Genomic DNA, 21,361 nt, shown 5'->3' with positions numbered 1-21,361 from the left:
GCTAACATAAGACTGAAAATAGCTTGTGTTTATTCCAAGATCAATCATCTTCATAATATACCAAGCAGCTCGTTTTACATGTTTATGTTAATAAATAATGTATAATAATAAGTTCTACTTATAATAGCGCATAATGCAAAAAGCGTCTGTGCGCTGCACAATAAATAAATAAAAATGTTGAAAAGTCGTGACAGTCTGTCACAACAGAATTTAAATTCTCTAAGGGATCACCATCCGCCCCTACTCTAGCGCATTCCGGACCCCCCCCCCCCACCAGGTGACTCGAGCGAAGTGACAGGTTACACATTTGCCATGCCATATACGACCGGGTGGTCAGAGATATAGATAGGGCCCAGAGAAAGAAGCAATCCAGATTATGTACGGTACCTATCAGACATATTTTTGTGTTTTTAAACAAAAATGTACAACTCATTAAAATACAGAATGACAAAATGGTCAGTGAAACGTACCGTACATATAGTTTGTTTTATGATGAAAAAATAAAAGCATATTTATAAAGCTTCTACAAATTCTACAAATTTAATTATTTTGACTTAAGCAATCGCTTATAGGCTTATATGTGGTGGCTATGCATCACGTATATATATTTTTTACATCTCATAACACAACATGAAGAAGACCTTAACACTTTATTATGCCTACAATATTCAATACATACACCCCCGCCCCACACACACACATACGTCTTTAATCTACCCTTAAGCATGGGGTGTACTGACAAATTTAAATTTTATCTATAATACAGAATACTGTAAACAGGTTGCTTTTTGAAAGATATCAACTTTGAATGATATTAGCGTTGTTCTCTCACTTTTTATATAACATTGCTATATGTCATAGATGTTACGGATCGTTTGCGCCATTTACTGATTTCTGACTGCGTGTAACGATTTACAGTTGAGTTGTCTCGAATTGCTTTGATTAAATCTTTCCAAAACAGCTCTTTGCCAAGGGGGTGCTCTGTCCATTCGATAAATCCTTTCCTTAATTGTATTTCACGAAGAAGACGAGGTAGGTCTTTATCTTCAATCGGTTTTAGTAATACAGGTATTATCAAATCTTGTTTTTCCTCCAGCGCATGGATCATTGCCCTCTGTAGTTCAAAATAATTCCATTCATTTAACACAAAGTCAGGCGTAAGAATCAGCATGGTTTTTCGACTAGCCTGAATAAATTCGATGATATCTTCCATGATGTTCCCACCAATTGGAAAATTTCTTTCCTTTATGCATAGGCGGATTGGATCATCCGTATCCTCTAAGTTAGGAATCAGTGTCCATCTTATCCAAGAGAAATCATTTGGGCTGCTAGCGATGTAAACATCAAAGTCGTTAGTAGCCTGTAAAACTGGTTGATAATGATGCAATCCAGGTCGGCATTTAATCTTAACCCAGTACCAGGCAAACCTCACAGAATAACGTCTACGGTAACATATAAACGATGCTAACGATACAATGAAAATGCTACCAACAACTAATCCAATACAAATCAAGATAGTTCTACTGAAACAAACAAACCTTGAAGGATTGTATTCCAAAAGAAGACATTCGTTTTCCTGATTCCTACTACATTCATATTCTGCCAAATCAGGTAAATTTACTTTTTTATCTGTATTTAACCAATTTCTGAATCGGTACAAGTCACAGTCACATTGAAAGTTGTTTTTACTTACATCAAGATATGTTAAACCATTTAAGCCTGATATAAAATCGGCATTGATATTCTTTACTCCATTATTGTAAAGAATCATCGTATGAAGTTTTGGTAGCTGAAACAAATCACTTCCTAAATTTTTTATTTCATTATCCGATAAATCAATCATTTCAATATCTGTTAGATTAGATATAACAGAATAACTAATTTTTTTCAAGCAATTTGAGGACATATCTAAATGGGACAAACGGGAAGTTTTTTTTAAGATATCTTCTGGAAATATGGAAATCTTATTTTCTTCGAGTGACAAATATTTTAGATGTTTCATATCAGGTAAATTGTGCCAAGAAAATGTGGCTTCAAGGTTACAATCTTCAATTTTAAGGCGATTAAGTGTTTGAGAAACAAAAATTAAGAAGTTTTCAAATTCTGATGCGTCTCTAAATCGATATCCACTTAATTCAAATGTTTTCAAATATGCAAATGGTCGTTTTTGCAGTTCAAGTTGACCAAAGTTGGTTGGCTCTAGATCGTTTAAAGCCGTATTAGGCCTACATTTGTCTTTATTGTGTTTAGTTGGTTGATGTATATATAAATTTTCAAGATTTGGCATTATACTATCCAGGGAGTGTAGTATTAATTCAAGATCAATATTTCGAATTAAAATTTTAAACTCAATCAGATTTTGATAACGTATTTGACTGTTTTTGATTATTGGTCCTGATAATAGATTCTCATACAAATTTAAGTAATTTAAAGTGTCTTTAATGGGTTCCAGAGCACCTATGTCTAAAGATCTGAATGAATTATTATGTAATGATAGTGTTTGCAATTTCTTCATTACACTAAATTCATTATTATGAATTGATTCATTAGATAACATATTGTGTTCAAATTTAATTGATTTCAACTCTTTTAAGCATGAAAGAGCTCCAGTTTCGACCACTTTTATGCCATTCCACGAAAGATCGATGGATTCTAATCCACTTTGACAGAGACCCTTCATAATGTTCATTTGGAGAACCCCATCTTTAATCAAACGTGTACAATTGGTTAGTGATAACTGACGAATGTTAACCCCTTGAAGCCCATACGTAGTTGATATATCGGTTGACGTCAGGTTCAGAATATCAATGTTTGCAACATTAAGTGAACCATTTAGACATCGAAAGTTATTTTTTGCAAGATTTAAAAGAGTAATATTATAATCGAGAATCGGGAGAAAACTGTCTTTACTCAAAGTGTGAATTTCACACGAAGACAAGTATAGATATCTTAAATTCATTAAATTATTAAAGGTTGTTGGTAGTTTGAAATTAGACTGGCGTCCTAGAGGATTGAAGCTCAGCACAAGCTTGTTCAGGAACTGCAACTTCGAAATTTCAGCAGGTAAAATGTGAATATCGTTATTCGAAAGATCTAAGTGTTCAAGCGAGCCTTCCAATCCCTGGAATGCACCAGCTGGTATTCTATTAAGTCGATTGTTTCGCACGATAAGGGTGTTCAATGTTCTTAAATTCTTAAATGGCCGCTTTTTAAAGAACACTTCATCTATTCCAGAAGATGATATATCAATGTGTAATATATTAGTGAGAGAGGAAATGTGTAAACAATCGCCGTTCAATTTATTGAGTGATAAATCGAGGTACTTCAGAGATGCCAGACTGTTAATAAAAACTTTGCTTACAAACGTAATTTTATTTTTACGTAAGTTAAGTTTTTCGAGTTTCTTATAGCGCAATATTGGTTTGTTCAGCTCTTCAATATTGTTAAACTGGAGGTTAATGTGTGTAACATTTAAAGGTAAGTCTTTCGGAAAAGTTGTCAATAAACGGCTGGAACAGTCAGCATTATCATAATTGTAAATTTTACACGGTAACTCAGATTGAGTGTCGACAATCATCCCTATTATCTGTAATGTGATAATTAGTTGGCTGAATTTCTGCATCATTTTGCACAACTATCTCACGATGGCACGTTTGATATATTTATATCCTTATGAGAATCACATTTGCTATAATAAAATATCATGTAGGCTTCAGTAAAATGTACCAATATGTAGATAGGTAGTCCAAATATTTAACGTATATCCAACATGAAGAACAAATTGCAGAACTAATTCAAGAACGTTCCGGGCTCAGGTTAAGCTTTCAATCACAAGCTATCTGCTGGTTTGTGAAACGGGAAGTAATACATCCCAGTTAAATTGGTTGCAACACGTAAGCGTTTGCAGCGTCATAATTTATTAATCTACATGATTATTTTGTAGGCATAAAAGTGACGTAAGAACTTAAATATTTGGTCAACTGTTCTTTCTCATCGAGTATTATCATGACAACAACAATTAATATAAATTAAAGAACCATGTGACTTAATTATACTTTCAATCACAATATGCTATCTGTTGGTTTATGAAACGGGAAGTAATTAAACGTTCCACTTAAATTGGTTTCAACACTTCAGCCGACTTTGATAACATATTAAAAATGGTTAGTCTACATATAGGTGCATGAATCATTATTGCTACGTTGTTTAGTAGCAATAGTCTTATTTTAAATGATTAGATAACAGTAATAATTATGTGTACGCATTGATGCAGTATCCTGTTTTAATCACATGATATACAATATGATATGAAATTATTTGTAGGTTATCCTATAACAAAATTGATAGATATTGTCAATATGGCATATTGTACTACTACTACCATTATACTATTGTATTGTACTATTGTAATACTACCTATTGTGCGCACTATTTAAGAGATCTTTGAGTTTTTCTATCCGGCTTGTAATAGAGTTTAGTTTATTCAATTTTTTAATAGAGTTAAGTGAAGACTTGTCGTCGAGTTGTCTCTTCTGCGTCTTATCCAGACTACCGTATTCGTGAAGGCCGTTTATCTGATTCTCTAAGTAATCGAGCCGTTCGGTAAGTTTATCATCTATAAATTTAAATACACAAAAACTTAAATGATATATATAGGCCTACATTTTGTTTTATGTTACAGGTCTATTTATGAATTGATTGAAAGTGAACATCCAGTTAAAAAATAATATAATATATGAACATGGCAACGGTCATTAACTACCAACAATTCTGGTGTGATTTCTACATACAGAAACATCGCTTTGTATAAATAGTGGACCTTACTTATAATTAATTATTACTTATAATTATTATAATTAAGAATTAAACGTGTTAAGTACCTTCAATGGCTGATGCAGGAATTCAAATTAGAGGGTGTCCGGGGACACTATTACAGATGGAGGGTCAATACTAGACTGACACATGTTAATGCATTTTGCCCCACATTTAAAAAAAAGAATCACTGTTTCTAATTTATGCACGTGTACCTTTTAATCATCCTTCAGACGATAAAAAAAAATATTTTTTTTGGTTTCCAAATTTGAAGGACGTTTTCAAATTTTTACAGATAGTATAGTATAATTATTTACACCTACACAAAGTACAACTACCTGTCACATAATGAATTATGTATTTAGAACATTTAATAATGTCAACTTACCGTTATTTTCTAGTAATTCCACCAGAACTGCCAATTTCTCAAAATTCTCATAAAGTGAATGCAGTCGCTCTTGCAGAATATCTTCATCTGTAAAACAAATACCAACCATACCCAATTTATTACTATGCAATTTAAAGTTGTATGTAAAGAATATACTATCGCTAATGTATAAAATATAAAAATTATTTTCAAATTGAAAGTATATATTATTACTTGACAGATAGTACACGTTTAGGGTAAACTGACACTGTGCATAAAAGAAAGAATGATTTTAAGGGCTTACCTAAGAGCTGACAACTGTGTTCATCTTCCCCGTTTGGCAAACAATTGTCCCATCCGTCACAAAGAAAATATTGCTTGATACAAGTATTGTCGTTGCATTGAAATTCATCATCTTCACAGGCAGTTTCAATGTTGCAACTGTCCTCGTCCTCTCCATTTGGGTAACAATGTTTCCAACCATCACAAACCAATGAACTAGCAATACAGGTATCATCGTTACACTTGAATTCATCTTTTGAACAAGTTACTAATTTACAAGATGACTCATCTTCACCATTTGGCCAACAATTTTTCCAACCATCACATACTTTCGATTTACTAATGCAGGATTTATCTTCACATTGGAACTCATTATCACCACAACCAACTTCAATGTTACAGGTAGATTCATCTTCACCATCTGGCCAACAATGTGTCCATCCATCACAGACATAAGATTGGTCAATACATTTACCGTCACTACATTGAAACTCATTGCCTGTACATTTTATAATATTACACTGCTCGTCTTCACCACCAGGATAGCAGTGTTTTACACCATCACATACTTTACTTTTATCTAAACACAATCCATCGTTACATTCGAATCCGTTTTCGCACTTTATACAATCTGTTTCATCTTCGCCTTGTGGGTAACAATGTTTCCAACCATCACAAACCAATGAGCTTTCAATACAAGTGTCGTCTTTACATTTAAATTCATTTTTTGAACAAGTTACGATGTTGCAAGCTGCTTCGTCTTCACCATTTGGCCAGCAATCTTTCCAACCATCACATACTTTTGATTCACTAATGCAGGATTTATCTTCACATTGGAACTCATTATCACCACAACCAACTTCAATGTTACAGGTAGATTCATCTTCACCATCTGGCCAACAATGTGTCCATCCATCACAAACATAAGATTGGTCAATACATTTACCGTCACTGCATTGGAACTCATTATCTGTACATTGTACGATATTACACTGCTCGTCTTCACCACCAGGATAGCAGTGTTTTACACCATCACACACTTTACTTTTATCTAAACACAATCCATCCTTACATTCGAATCCGTTTTCGCACTTTATACAATCCTTCTCATCTTCGCCTTGTGGGTAACAATGTTTCCAACCATCACAAACTAATGCGTTATCAATGCAGATGTCATCTTCACATTTAAATTCATTTTTTGAACAAGTTATGATGTTGCAAGCTGCCTCGTCTTCACCATTTGGCCAACAATTTTTCCAACCATCACATACTTTCGATTCACTTATACAAGACTTATCTTCACATTGAAACTCATCATCGTCACAACCAACCTCAACATTGCAAGCTGCCTCGTCCTCACCACTCGGCCAACAATTCTTCCAACCATCGCATACTTTTGATTCACTAATGCAGGATTTATCTTCACACTGAAACTCATCACTGCCACAACCAACCTCAACATTGCAAGCTGTCTCGTCCTCACCACTTGGCCAACAATTCTTCCAACCATCGCATACTTTTGATTCACTAATGCAGGATTTATCTTCACACTGAAACTCATCACTGCCACAACCAACCTCAACATTGCAAGCTGTCTCGTCCTCACCACTTGGCCAACAATTCTTCCAACCGTCACATACCTTCGATTCATTAATGCAGGATTTATCTTCACACTGAAACTCATCACTGCCACAACCAACCTCAACATTGCAAACTGCCTCGTCCTCACCACTTGGCCAACAATTCTTCCATCCATCACACACCTTTGATTCACTAATGCAGGATTTATCCTCACACTGAAACTCGTCACTGCCACAACCAACCTCAACATTGCAAGCTGCCTCGTCCTCACCATTCGGCCAACAATTTTTCCAACCATCGCATACTTTCGATGCACCTATACAGGATTTATCTCTACATTGAAACTCATCATCGTCACAACCAACCTCAAAATTACAAGCTGCTTCGTCCTCACCACTTGGCCAACAATTCTTCCAACCATCACATACTTTTGATTTACTAATGCAGGAGTCATCCTCACACTGAAACTCATCATCGTCACAACCAACCTCGATGTTACATGCTGCCTCGTCTTCACCATTCGGCCAACAAGTCTTCCAACCATCACACACTTTAGATTTACTAATACAAGATTTATCTTCACATTGAAACTCATCAGGGTCACAGGCTACCTCAATGTTGCAAGCTGCTTCGTCTTCTCCATCTGTACAATCTGCAAATCCATTACAGATCAGTTGCTTTGGAAGGCATGACCCAGTGCTGCAAAGAAACTGGTCGGCATCGCACGTTCTTTTTAAACAGTTTTGAGTTTCATCAGATCCATCACTACAATCGTGCACTCCATCACAAATCCAAATCAATTTTATGCATCGGCCACTTGGGCAGAGATATTGGTCAGTACTTGGGCACTCACGACGACTGTTACACATGTAATAGTTTTCGTCCTCGCCGTTGTATTCGCAGTCTGATGGGTCACCGTCACATGTATATTCAAAGTCTATACAGATTCCCGACGTGCACTGGAAACCATTACAATGCCCTGAAAGATATCGACTGGCCGTATAAAATAATATTATGATGCTATCATTCATTAAAAATACTTCACTATGCTTATTATTTAATATAAAATAATAAAGATAATTTAAATCTAAATTTATATACATATTTACATAATGATTAATGGTATCCATCAAGCTTTCTTTTGAACATAGTTTGATTTCAAATGTTTTGTTTTTTATTCTAATAAAATCGCATTTAGGTTAATTCATGATATGAAATCGCATATCAAACATCTTGAAAATATTGAATTGTTTTCTATGTATGAAACTAAATAGGCGATAATAAAAGATATAGTTCTAGCAATTTAAATATAGTATATCAAAATTGTTCGAAAAATTAGAAAAAACAATACTAATACATAATTAGGCATAGTAAAGAAAATAAATGTGGTCAGCATAATATAAGACAGTTCTAGCAATTTAAATATAGTGTAGTAAAATTGTTATAATTAGAAAAAAACAAGATAATACTAATACATAATTAGGCATAGTAAAGAAAATAAATGTGGTCAGCATACCATTTCGTTTTATTTTATCAACTTGATGCTTGTTTTTTACCTTAAAGAAAAAAAAATCTACCAAAATTTATATTACATGGCAAGAAATATCTATAATAAGAATTCTATGAAAAAAGACAACAATATATACAGAATGAGTGTTTGTTTATATGCCTTGACCATTTAATTTAAATGACTGGACACCCTAGTTGTACAACATATAATCCACATGTCTACAAAACTTGCATTCGTTGTCAATGTAATGAAAAAATAATGCTTCATGGTACTATTTCTATAGTTTTTATCTCGGTATATAAAAACAGTAAGCCATATGATGAAAGCCTATGAATAAATATATCATTTGGCCAAAGTTTTGTAATAGAAATTCTAATATCAGTGGGAACCTATGGCAATGTCCACACTATCAACATTTATTGGACAAACCTTAATATGGTCATGATGACATGATGAAAAAAATGTAACATGGATGTCAACAATTGGGAAGTTGAAGATGTGCAGAATTCGATAAAAGGAGGAAACGAAGAGAGAGGCAGCTGCGACCAAATATCGATCTGCCTATAGGAACTACCTACCCTCAATGCCAAATAACTTTGGCATTGACAAGGTCAGGATTGTACTCATAATTCACCCGAGAGTTCACCAACAAATCTACTGGAACATAGACCATCATCCTCGACCTCGAGGATAGCCAAGATAGGCACAGCGTGACTATATATGGGCATACAACAGTATTTTGTCAAATAAAATTTTATAGTCTGGGCAGGGCTATCCCCAACCCACTAAGTTTCCACTGAGACTGCTATTAGATTAAATCACATAGATGTTACCCAATTTTCAAAGTATTCAATACCAATAGTATGGGTTATTGTTTCAAGCATTAATATATTTCATAAATTCTGTCATTAAATGACAATTATTGTTAATACTGTAACTGTTAAATCAAAAATTCACTTTGGCCCTTCAACCGATATTTATGCCTGCCCCTGGTATATGCCCTTTGTCCGTTATATTTATCGGGTGGCATGCTCTGCGGCTGCCGCGGGTTGCCATGTGCCCGGCCCAAATTCCGATTAGAATGAATGAAGACAAAATAAAGAATATATTACGAACATCATGGATATTGTTGCGACGACACACATCCTTAAGCTTTAGTTTCGGTATCCTAATGCACTATGTCATGTGAGAACAATATCCATTTCCTATTACAAATGCCCATACGTTTGTGAAAAGGCCATGAGTGTTAATACTGTAGTTAGTTAATCAGAAATCATTCAGATATCATAACTGACTAAATACGAATACAAATAACACTTTACTTACCCGTTGATGTTCATTAAACAATCCATATGATAGTGAAAATTGTAAGGTAAGAGCAAAAGCAACCACAACTAATAATTTCTTTACACTCCGCATGTTTCTAGAAAGTTACTTCCAGAGAGACTGACAAAATCTAGCATTGCCCGCACTGTATACATGGGTGATTTGCATAAATGCAAATCGTTGCATACCAACTATGTTATTTATTCTGTTGAACATTTATTAATTCTTAAGATTTTCAAATTATAATGTTACCGTTGACCTATAACTTGCCATTTCTAATTAATTATTCAAATGATTATATAATAAAATAATATAATAATCACATAAATATTATTTTAAAAGATGACATCATATTTAATTTATTACATATCAATTTCATATTTTTTTTCATTATAAATATATAGGCCTATAATAGGTTGAATTATAATACTGATTTTATGATAACATGGGCTTTGGAGACGTATTCTTTTGAATATTTGAAAATATTATCATATTACACTAAAAAAAAATTAGTTATAATAGTTTAGGCCTATCAAATATAATTAGAACTGCTAATGATTGGTATCAATGTTTATCGATGAAATATATAACCGTTGCCATATTTGGTATTTGGTAATACAATATACCAAATGAAATAAATGTCGATAATATGTTTCAATATCCTTAAAAATAGACAGGTCTCATTTGTTAATACAGTATACCAAATGAAATAAATTTCGACAATATGTGTCAATATTCTTCATATGCAAATAAAAATTTTTTTTCATACAGTTTATAGTTTTCTGTTTTAACTGACAGATGCTTAAAATTAGTTAAGCTGCAGTTAAACGCCGTAGTTGGGTAGTTTAACCGTGAGTGATGTGTATCCGTACTGTTACTTCTCTGATTTCAAGTTTTCTTGTTATAGCATCAGTCAGATAAGTTGGTTTATCTTCATGTAATTTGAATTATAAACATTGAATACACTAACAAAATACAACAATTTGTGTTCGTATATTATTTAGCCGCAGTTTCTTCCATCTGGTCTTCTATTGGTACCGAGTATTCTATAGTATCTGTCACCTTCTTCTCTTCCGCATAGTATCATCATTTGTCGTCGTACATATCGTAAACTCAGTAGAAGCACAGTCAATATAATGGTAGCCGATGCAAACAAAATCGGAATACTATAGAGATATCTTTCTGAAAGTAAATAAAAAAGTTAAAATTTGTGAAAAGCTTTATATAATTATATATATAATGTATATTTATATTTATATGCATATACATATATATATAAATACATATATATAAATATATAAATATATATGTATATATATATATATGTGTATATATAAATATATATATGTATATATATGTATATATATATATATATATCGTGATAATGAGTATAGGTTTATACAAAACTATTAACCAATCATAAATGAGATTAGACCTTACCTTTCATATTCATTTTCCACGTCACGACATTTGATGGTTCTCCGTTCATTGAAAGGGGTGATGTTTTTCTTTCTTTGACAGTCTCTAGTTGATTTAGGAATGCTGTCGTCGTCGTCGTTGATGGTGTTCTAGCTAATTGGGCAGGACTACGGCTTGGCGTCCTCCGATATAGATATATAACTTTCAACTCCAATTCGTTCAAGCGGTTTACGATATTTTTCTCTGTAAGATATTTAAACAGATTGGCCACACGATTTTGTTTTAGGAAAGTAATACATAGTATTTGAAATGTTTAATAAGGGTGCCAAGAAATTTAGCAACAGCCACAGTAGCAGTAGCATTAATAACATTGGTGGCAGTATTTATAGTACGGGTATTTGAGATAGAAGTAGTATAGCAATATCAAGAGTAGCAGGTAGTAGTAGTAGCAGTGGAAGTACAAGTAGTTGTATTACTAGCAGCAGCGGCAGCAGTAGTAGTTTTAGATTATACTATACTATTATGAAATTTACACACAAATACAATGCCACATACACTATTACGTAAATTATATTATTTCGGTTTCTAAAAATACAAAAAAAAAAAATAAAAAACTTACGATAATGATACAACGAACGAACCTTTCTCTTAATAACATCCATCTTAATCGAAAAGTGTTTAGTCATCATGTCTGAATATTTTTTATGAAGAAATTAAAAAAGTATGTATGGCAATTAATAAAAACGCTATAATTTGTTTGTAAGATTCAAAACAAATTCTGTGTTTCAATATGCTTTAATATAGGTCTCCAAAAACAAAATTAAAACCTGAAAAATAGAAATTGGCTTTTTGCATCAAATAATCACACCTTCAATAATCTACAAATCAAAAATAAATTTGTCTTTAATGATTTTGGGGTTAAACTGTTTAAAAGTAGGTCTAGTTTAGATATTAGAAAGTTTTCCTTTAGCTGCAGAGTCGCTAATCTAATTGGAACAGTCTCCCTCATAATGTTCTCTTCCGAATTTAATTGTATTTAAATCTGCATTAAATGACCATTGGACTGGGCTTCCTTGCAATTTTTTTTTTCACATTTTTGATGACAAAACCTATTATAAATTTACAACATTTTAATATTTCTTCTCACCACCCCCAACTGTTTTTAAGAGCTGCAATGTTAGCTGTTGCACTTGCTGTATTATATGGGTCATTATAAGCTCAAAGCTCAATTACGACCCACTTCAGGTATTAAAGCAAGTATTTACAGATGTTTTGTTACAAAAACCCAAAAATGTACAGGTTTGTAAAGAATACAACTTATGGTGTTATCTAAACGTCGACTGTTAAATGGCATTTCAGTTGAAAGCTATTTTTAAAGCAATTAAAGTAATAAAACCATTAATTTTGTTTGGAAGCACAAAATATTTGTAACTTAAATTCATAGGTATAATGAATGGCTGTGTAAACATCAACATAAACAAAACCCCACAACGTATTTTGTGTTGAAGTAGGCCTGTGAATGTTTTCTTTTCTTTGTAATAAAAATAAAGAGAAGAGTGTTTTACACGGTAAATGGTTTAAACATAAACTGGGATATGGTAATTGAGAGTAATTATGTACAATGTAAATGTATATATAAAAGTGGTAATGATTTCTCAAAAAATCAATTTATATATTGCAGAGGAAAGGGATGAAAAAATATATTCAAATGAAAGCAATAATTTAAATAAAATCCTTGATAGAATTGATTAAGTTAAAAAATTTTTTTTATCAATAATTTAAATTATATTGTATATAATCATGAGTATATATAGAAATTGTAAGGTACCGTGCGTAATGTATATAAATAACATTGTATAATATTGGAGAAAATAATATTATGTATGTATATATTGAATGATTATAAAGGTTGGAAACACCCACAAAAGAAACCACTCAATTATTATTATTTTTCCTTTTTTTAGTTTTATATAGAGATAACTGGCAATATATTTAACTAATTTGTATATACCAAATGTAATGTTAAATTATCGACATTTCTATTTTCTCATTTGTGAACCGTTAACATGATGTAAATATGCTATGAAAATTAATATCAAAAAGAATAATAACTTACCAAATACGATGTCTTTACTTCTTCTTTCTCGTGTTTTAGTATTTGGGAAGTCGTGCTCAAGACTGATAATATAATATATATTAACATTAAGATTGTTGTAGGAAAATAATATTTTTTGTTGAACCCATTAGTTGCTTACCTTAGTTAACATCATTTACTATTCGTCATGCAGGTAAAACTAATTTCTATTTTAAACTTTTTAATTGATTGAACAAATATGTAAACTTTTTTATCGCATACAACAAAAGTTGTTTGTAGCGACGGATCTAAGAGAACTGGTGGTACTGTATATCCTCTTCCCACATTTACTATCCAATAATAGGCTTACATGCTAAAATAGAATTGCATACTGCGACAAAATATGATGTCATAATCAATATTGTAGGGCCACACTAAGGCGAGTGTAATATTAACATTGAATTACTTGCTAAAGTAATATCACACAAACCGAGTATTTATGACTATACGATACAAAAGATTTGGTTGAGCCGAGATTACTTTAATTCAACTTTAGGCTTAACAATCAATTACATACCAGTAGTGGTTATGGTTAATTCAAATTAAAAACAAAACATACTAACATACATTCCATAGTTAATTGTAATTGTCGACGGTCGCCCGTAGGTACATATCATACCACAGGTACACAACATGAAAATAACGTAATGTTTATAATCCATGTCAGACATTTTTTTTCACGTATTCATCATGTTCAAGCAATGCAACTGTGGAAACAGACCTAGGCCTATATTCAAATTTACCAGTTACGTAATCGACGTTTAAAAGGTATTCACACAGTGAATCGACGGTCAGCGTGCTTCCAGCGGACGAGAATTCGTGTTAGAGAAAAATGCTGCTTCTCCGTGTTTTTATTCTATTAACTATCCTAGCAGCAGGTGATCTACTATTTCAAGCGTATGTGCAAAATCCAGTCAATAATGTGAGTTGTTTAATTTGTCTTTATAGAGGTTGCAAATGGTAGTGGATGTTCAGCATACAAGATTAAGAAATACCATTTGCGTGAATGGAACCGTAGTCCACACAAGCAAAATAATTAAATGGCGTTTCCAGGGTCTTTATGCGGGAAGAGAGTACAAGATACGAGACCTGTCGTTAAAGAGGATGGGACCTAAGGTGGGGTATTTCCATAGCTACAACACTGATAATTTGTTAGGCCTGCATGTATTTATATATGCATAAACTGAAATGTCCAATGAGCATTTGAATTAAAATTAATAAAAATAATTATAATGATGATGGGTATAATGATGTTGGCGATGAAAATGGAAATGATTATGGCAAGTATGATGACGATGAAGACGACGATATGATATTGATAGCCTTAATGATGAGGGTTAATAAGGATAACAATAATTAATTGTGATAATAATAATATTAATGATAATGCTGATGATAATCATTGTTGATAACTAAATAATTGCACAATTTGTTAGACATTGGCGTCGCTACGGGCAGTGCAGCCAGTGCAAAGCACTGGGGCCCAGGACTATAATTAGTGGCTCATTCATAAATAGACCTAAAATAATTTAAAGTAATTTCCAATTTAATTTAAGAAAAAAAAATACGGCCAGCGAGCCTCTCAATATTATTCCTTTTTTTAGAGGAGTAGGTCTAATTATTGTTGATTTAAAAAAAAGGAAAATATATTAATTAAATTATTAAGTCTGCGAGTGCCATTTCCGGCTATCTACAGGTACTATAATAATAAATTTTCTTACCTCAGCCCCAACCAACCATGGTGGGTCTGAGGAGGTCTACATCTTCTGTTTGTGAAAATATCTCCTTGCCCCTCTATTTCGAATTCCCAGATCCGCCAATTTTACGTGCTACCATTTTTCTTGATTAATTTAGAATAGCTGCTGAGACCGAATATGCCCCCTTAAAATAGTTACAAATCCGATTATCATTAGTATTTATTACTAACCTAGTCCTTTAGGAGTAGGGGTTAAGAAGAAATTCTTACAATGAATTTTTGGAATTTCCCTATCATATCAAAGGGTCCGGCAATTAATCTTGCACTGGGACCCTTTCGCACCTAGCTACGCCGCACAGTGGGCCGGGGCGAAATCAAAGTGTGCCAAAAGTCCATTTTGGTGACTATGGCTTTTACACTTTTTTCACATGATTGAAGAAGGGTATACCCTGGTGAATCTATCCTGAAAATATTTTACATTTAAACGAATTTTAAGGATGGTATTTTTTAACAAATGTCGGAAATTTCTCTCTAAATATTTCAAATGCTATAATTGACTATATTATATAAAAACACATTTTTTTTTCTTACAGAAAATTCGGAATTACTTTAAAATGTACACGTTTTTTGTATATAAATTGGGGAACACAAATATGTTTTGGTTTAAATTTGAAGTTTGCATCAATAATAAATCGTTGTTTAAACGGCAGAAAAAATATTTAAAAACCTATTTTTAGAAAAATAGGAGAGAAAGTTTAGATTCATGTGGATTCATGCTTTAATTTTTACATCACCATCTTCAGTATAGCCTTAGCTTTATGATGGTACCAAATTTAGCTGCTACATTTTGCAACTTTGCGAGCTAGGTGCACTTTTATCAGTCTTGTTTTCGCACAAATGAGATACAGTTTAATTAGAGCAAACCTCAATCAGTAGGGATGTACGCTCGTCTACTCAACCAGTTCATGCAAAGCGTGGGAAAAACACTCCAAAAATTGACAAACTGCTCGTGATTTAACAGTAGCAAATCTTGTAATATTTTGTTGCTGTTTAGAATACTTTATTAAATTTTGAGCAGCCTAATAATCCATATATATATATATATATATATATATCATAATGAAGATTATATCTACAAGCAGGCCTATATCTAGGCGTCAATTGTTTTTAACTTTATTCAAAGCCACCAAAGACTTTGAAAAGCTTCCTGTTTCAACTTAAGAGGTGAGCTACTACGCGAGTAGTAACGACCTTCCCAACAAACAATACTATGTTATGATAACGTGACAATAACGTTACAGTTTTGTGTTGAAAACTTGATTTTGTAGAACCATAAATACGTACTGAACATAATTTCACAACGTTTGCACGTTCCTACAACGTTGTTAACGTTATTTTGTGACATACCTAACCACAACGTTCGTCACGAACGTTATAAGAAAGTAAACACGTGTTTGCTGGGTTTCTAAAAAAATAACTCGTGGCTTGACAACAGGATTCCGTTTTCGAATGAAGTTATTACCGTATGTTTTTACACAGAACAGAAACATTCTTTCAACACCTAGAGAAAACCCACAAGAGACAGCCCAAACCTATCGAAGTATGGGAGGATCTTTCAGAGAGTTCGCACAAGAGTAAAGTACAAGAGATGTTGACATTTGATGTTGACATAAAATGTACGCACTGAACTTCTTTATGCAGCATTGCAAGGGGCGTTAAAGAAGACTCGATTTTAAAGTCTACTTGTGTAGAAAATACATACACATTTTATTTCTTCCCGACGAATTCAGGCGTCACCCCTGAGGCGCAAACCGGAATCTTACTAAAAAAATGCCTAAAACACTTTTGGCCCGGTCAAATCAGAAAAATGTATTTTGATGACGTCATGGAAAATACAAAAAGATTCTCCAGAAGTTCCTTTGTCCCAAACCTCCCTAAACATTTCAAAAATCATTGAAATATGAACTTGTTTTGGTATTACAATGAAAACTGACATCGTCCAATCAGAAAACAGTACAAAAATGACGTCATATAGATTTGAAAATGCTTTTATTGAATTCTACGGGTATGCAAACCTCCAGGTAAGTCTTATATTCGTTTAGATTACCTTCTGTAATGAGTAATTAATTTTGGCACACTTTGACTTCATTCTGGACCACTGTGCGCCGCTGGTTGGAGATTTTTTGGCGACTTCAATTAATGTGGTGAGCGGTCGCCAGCACTGGATCTGCCACTGTTTTTACGGCAATAAAAAAAAATTATATTTTAATAGGATTAAATATGAGTTTTTTTAATAGGATTAAATATGAGCACTTTTTAAAATCCTCTACAACTAAGAATGTCGAAATTTTGAGTCCCAACAAGATGGCGTGCATTTCAATACTTGGAGTATGTATTATATTTTCTTATCTGAGATTAATCAGTGGACCTTTCGGTTTCTACAACTAAGCTGCATCTACATTAACAGAGTGATCATACTTTTAAGTTCGAGACTGCGTGTATTTTTGAATACATAAACTGAAATGTTCAATGAACATTTAAATTCGAATTAATAATTATCATACAGGTCTCCATCCAATATTAAAGGCTCCCTCTATTTCGAGACCAATGACCATGGTTTTGGAAAACCCAAATCAAAATGTTGTCCTCCACTTAAAGACCACTCTAAAATAGTGATGAATGCTATTATTTTTGTAATGAATCTTGTTGTGAGGGCGCTTGAACATAAAAATATTAGCCAATGCACCTCACAGGATGATGATTTGTATTTTGAGTAATAGTGATACAAGTAATATTTTAATGGGAAGTTGCTTACAACAAGTACAGGAATTAATGTCTGGATGTCAAAGAAATCTTTTTACTATAGATATATGCAGCATGCATTAACTGATGTACTTCTAAACCATTTAATGTATTTCTTAATCCTCTAAATAGAGAAATTTAGTGCTGGTCCTAGGATTCTATTAGCCACAAAAGATGGATCATTTTGGTAGATTTTTGACTTTTTAAATAGCAAATAGCGATTTAAGTGAAGATGTGTATACATTTTCCATGTTGTATACCGATTGTGGTAGACGTTGATTGTATTTTGGTAAAACGAATGCAGGACTCGACGCAGGGTTCCCGGAACGCCGCCCTCAGTGTAAGTCAGATTTGCGAGAAAAACTTAGCTACCCGTATTTTTCTGAGTTTCTTAAATGAGACGTCAGTGAGAGCTGTAATTTGTATGGCAAGGAGATGGTGCTACCCTTAATTCGTATTATGGAATTTACACCCACAAACCTTGTAGTTAATAATATTTTTGTTGTATATAGAATTTTTTTGGTGACGTCACATTCACAATATAGTCAAAGAGTATAATAATACTCTTTGATATAGTTAACATGCATACGCCATAAGATTACGTCACCTTTTCCTGGTACGTCAAACTTTCCCGGCGTGCTTTTTTCATGGATAAACACCACTGCTTTGGAAATGGATGCTTTGCCTAGCTAGTGCTACAAGAGCCCCGTTGTCTAATACTAAACAAGGTACGTCTGCAACTGAGTTATTCCAAGGAGGTATAAATACCTCCTTGGTTATTCTTACCAGGGAGTTGTTACTTTGGTTAATTTTTTTTTCTTATTTTAATTTATTTCTTTGGAAGGCCTAGTTTTACTAATAAATAGCCTAATCGTCCCCCGCTACACAGTACATCCGTACAGTGGGCTAGGCAACAGAACGTGAGTGCCATCCTTCCCAGGTTTTATGTAACATTTGCATATTGTTGGCTAACCAACTTATGTTTACCGTCCCCTCCCCCCCCCAACACACACACACACACACTACAGACGTATGCTAGGCAACCGAATGTGATATTGCACCTTCCTTGTCAGGTGTTCATGTAACATTTGCACATGTTAGCTGACCAGCTGTGTGAAAATGAATACCGCAGCGTACTCATTTTCACAAACCCTGAACTTTATTCATGCATTACATAAATAGTTTGCATTACATACGGTAAACAGTTTCATGTTGCTGTACTCCAGCATCACTGGTGTATGGTAACAACCAACTGACTGCAGACAATGAAATAAGCCTAAAATTTACCGTAATTTCAAATTTGAATTATTTACTGAAGATCGTATACAGTAGTTAAGAACTTCATGAAAAGATGTTTCAGAAGGGCTTATACACTCTTTCGTTACGCATTTTCCCCGATTTCTGTTGAAACCGGAAGATATAAAAACATCCCCCTCGACCAAAGAATTTGCCCAGTGTGCGACTCTGATTTAATTGAAGATGAATTTCATTGTTTTATGGTTTGTGAATTTTATGATGCATTACGATTAATAATATCGATCCATTATTTTCCAACTTACCTGAGATGCAAAAATTTAATTATGTTTTCTAATGGTAACCTTTGTTTTCATGTTGCTAAATTTACTTATATGATTTTGGAAAAACATAAAGGGTTATTTATTTAACCGTAATTAGCACTACAGTATTATATATTTTGCTGTTTACACTCCATACTTTAATTATATTGTTTCAATTTTATATTTTGTCTCTCATAAGCCAGGTATGGCTGGCCTTTGTTGAGGGTGTAAGACCTTAATAAATACATACCTTGCCTATAATTATGTGCATTCAACCCCACTTGAAGTTCTGCCAATATATAAGCATTATGAACCAATCAACCAACCAACCAACCAACCAATTGTTTTGTTTTGCCTTTCAAAAATGTTTTATCCGATGTCATTAACAAAATAATAATTAACAGTGAACAAAAACTGTTGCCTGCTCTTTCACAATCTTTTCATAAAGTTAACGTATGTACCGTTACGGTATCCACTCAATACTCAATACAAAAAAAATGCACTTATTTATAACAAACTTGCATCTAATCTCCAAGTCTACAAATTTATAATTCCATAAGTATTTAGGGTAATCAATTTAGACACAGCAACACGTTGATAATATTTTTCGGGAAAACACTCCATATATTTGTCAACAATCACAGAACTCAGAAACATGTACAACACCCTACTAATTCCTTGTGACTGTTTACCAAACACCTGTGTTTTTGACCAGCTAGCCTAGTACAGTATCCCGGTAGAAATCAAGCATTATAGCTTGATGATGATGTGTTGAGGCCTCAAAACGTGCGATTTATATTAGATTAGTAGGTGTGTTATTGAATTGCAATCAATCCCTTGTTGGTCCTCCAAAAAAATAACAATATAAGTGGTCGGCTAGAGGTTGATTGGGCTGCCTTTGTAAATAGCTATAAATCCACACAAAAAACCCAACGTACTCTTACAGATGTAGTTTTGAACTGATTTACAGTTAGTCAGAAAAGGAGATAAGAAGTTGTGAAATAGTAAGTTGTTGAAATATAGAAAATACGTTGGCCTATTCATTGTATCAAAATCACTAAGGGCACATATAAAAAATTATTAGATTTAATATCAAACTTTTATTTTTTTAAATTGATTTTTTTTTTTATTGGAACAATAGATTATTTCGCTTTTGTTTTTATCGATGAGGGAGGGACTGTTTATATTTGGCCTGTAATAGTAAATATTGTATAAAAACTGGTTTAATTTTATAGTTTTTTAAAATAAAATGTATTTGAATTCACACAGTTGCATAGTTATTTTTATGCTGTTGAAATAATTGATGCGGCAAAAAAAACTTTTTTTTTTATTCCCGCATTTTTTTTGGTTTAATTTTTGACGCGGGTGGGAGTGATAATTTAATAAATTTTTCTATTTGCCCTAAATATTAGATAACAGTATGACAATTGTATTTATGCGGGGTGGCCCCCAATTTCTTCCCTGTGTGGAGGGTGTGGTTAAACGTATCACAGTTTTATTGTATTTATAAGACGGTTACATTTCAGGAAGTTAATAAGATATAAAATGGGCCAACAGTGATAAATGGTATGTTCTTTGGTAATGAGACAACATAAGCATCATCAGATGGTCTTCATTACATATAAATAATTGGAAAATCATACTATTACTACGATTACCCCCTAAAATGATGAGTTAAAAATCCGGAAATTTTTGTTGCGAGACATTTCCAACTATATATTAATCATTTGTTGCATAAGACCCATTTTAAAAACTGATTTTGGTGGAGTCTAAAAATGGAAGAAAAATTACGCAACCAAATAAGTAATAATAGGTTTTTTCCGAAACATTTTCCTAACAGGGTATTTATATGTCATAATTGAGAGCTAAAAAGGGG

The 21,361-nt window shown here is 33.1% G+C and overlaps 4 protein-coding genes across 5 annotated transcripts in view; 1 reads left to right on the top strand and 3 right to left on the bottom strand.

Annotated features, from left to right (window-relative positions):
- Positions 1-7: 7 nt before the first annotated feature.
- On the bottom strand, positions 8-3,732 carry LOC117108019 (toll-like receptor 2). Its single transcript, XM_033249855.1, has one exon. The coding sequence runs from the start codon at positions 3,623-3,625 to the stop codon at positions 836-838; it is 2,790 nt and encodes a 929-aa protein (XP_033105746.1). The 5' UTR covers positions 3,626-3,732; the 3' UTR covers positions 8-835.
- Positions 3,733-3,969: 237 nt separating this feature from the next.
- Positions 3,970-10,046, bottom strand: LOC117108018 (low-density lipoprotein receptor-related protein 1B-like). The gene is made up of 5 exons (XM_033249854.1): positions 9,879-10,046; positions 8,559-8,598; positions 5,484-8,021; positions 5,201-5,287; positions 3,970-4,615 (listed from the first exon to the last, which is right to left on the bottom strand). Exons 1-5 carry the CDS (start codon positions 9,969-9,971, stop codon positions 4,413-4,415), a joined length of 2,961 nt encoding a protein of 986 aa, XP_033105745.1. The 5' UTR covers positions 9,972-10,046; the 3' UTR covers positions 3,970-4,412.
- A 162-nt stretch (positions 10,047-10,208) lies between these two features.
- On the bottom strand, positions 10,209-14,136 carry LOC117108025. Of its 2 annotated transcripts, none has more exons than XM_033249867.1 (5): positions 13,999-14,136; positions 13,414-13,475; positions 11,917-11,988; positions 11,319-11,540; positions 10,209-11,060 (listed from the first exon to the last, which is right to left on the bottom strand). In XM_033249867.1, the coding sequence occupies exons 1-5, from the start codon at positions 14,100-14,102 to the stop codon at positions 10,879-10,881; spliced, it is 642 nt and encodes a 213-aa protein (XP_033105758.1). In that variant the 5' UTR covers positions 14,103-14,136; the 3' UTR covers positions 10,209-10,878. The 2 variants fall into 2 exon arrangements, with proteins under 2 accessions (XP_033105758.1, XP_033105759.1); XM_033249868.1 differs by having other exon boundaries at positions 13,995-14,131.
- Positions 14,137-14,215: 79 nt separating this feature from the next.
- Positions 14,216-21,361, top strand: part of LOC117108026 (fibrillin-2-like) — a 27,167-nt gene continuing 20,021 nt past the window's right edge. The window contains 1 exon segment of the mRNA XM_033249869.1: positions 14,216-14,353. Coding sequence (XP_033105760.1) covers positions 14,264-14,353 — 90 coding nt within the window. The 5' untranslated portion in view covers positions 14,216-14,263.

This window comes from Anneissia japonica, unplaced genomic scaffold (genome assembly GCF_011630105.1).
Source record: "Anneissia japonica isolate Jap-2015-1 unplaced genomic scaffold, ASM1163010v1 scaffold287960_len3192837_cov198, whole genome shotgun sequence".
Lineage (NCBI taxonomy): Eukaryota > Metazoa > Echinodermata > Crinoidea > Comatulida > Comatulidae > Anneissia > Anneissia japonica.
This window is presented reverse-complemented; position numbering and strand designations above follow the sequence as displayed.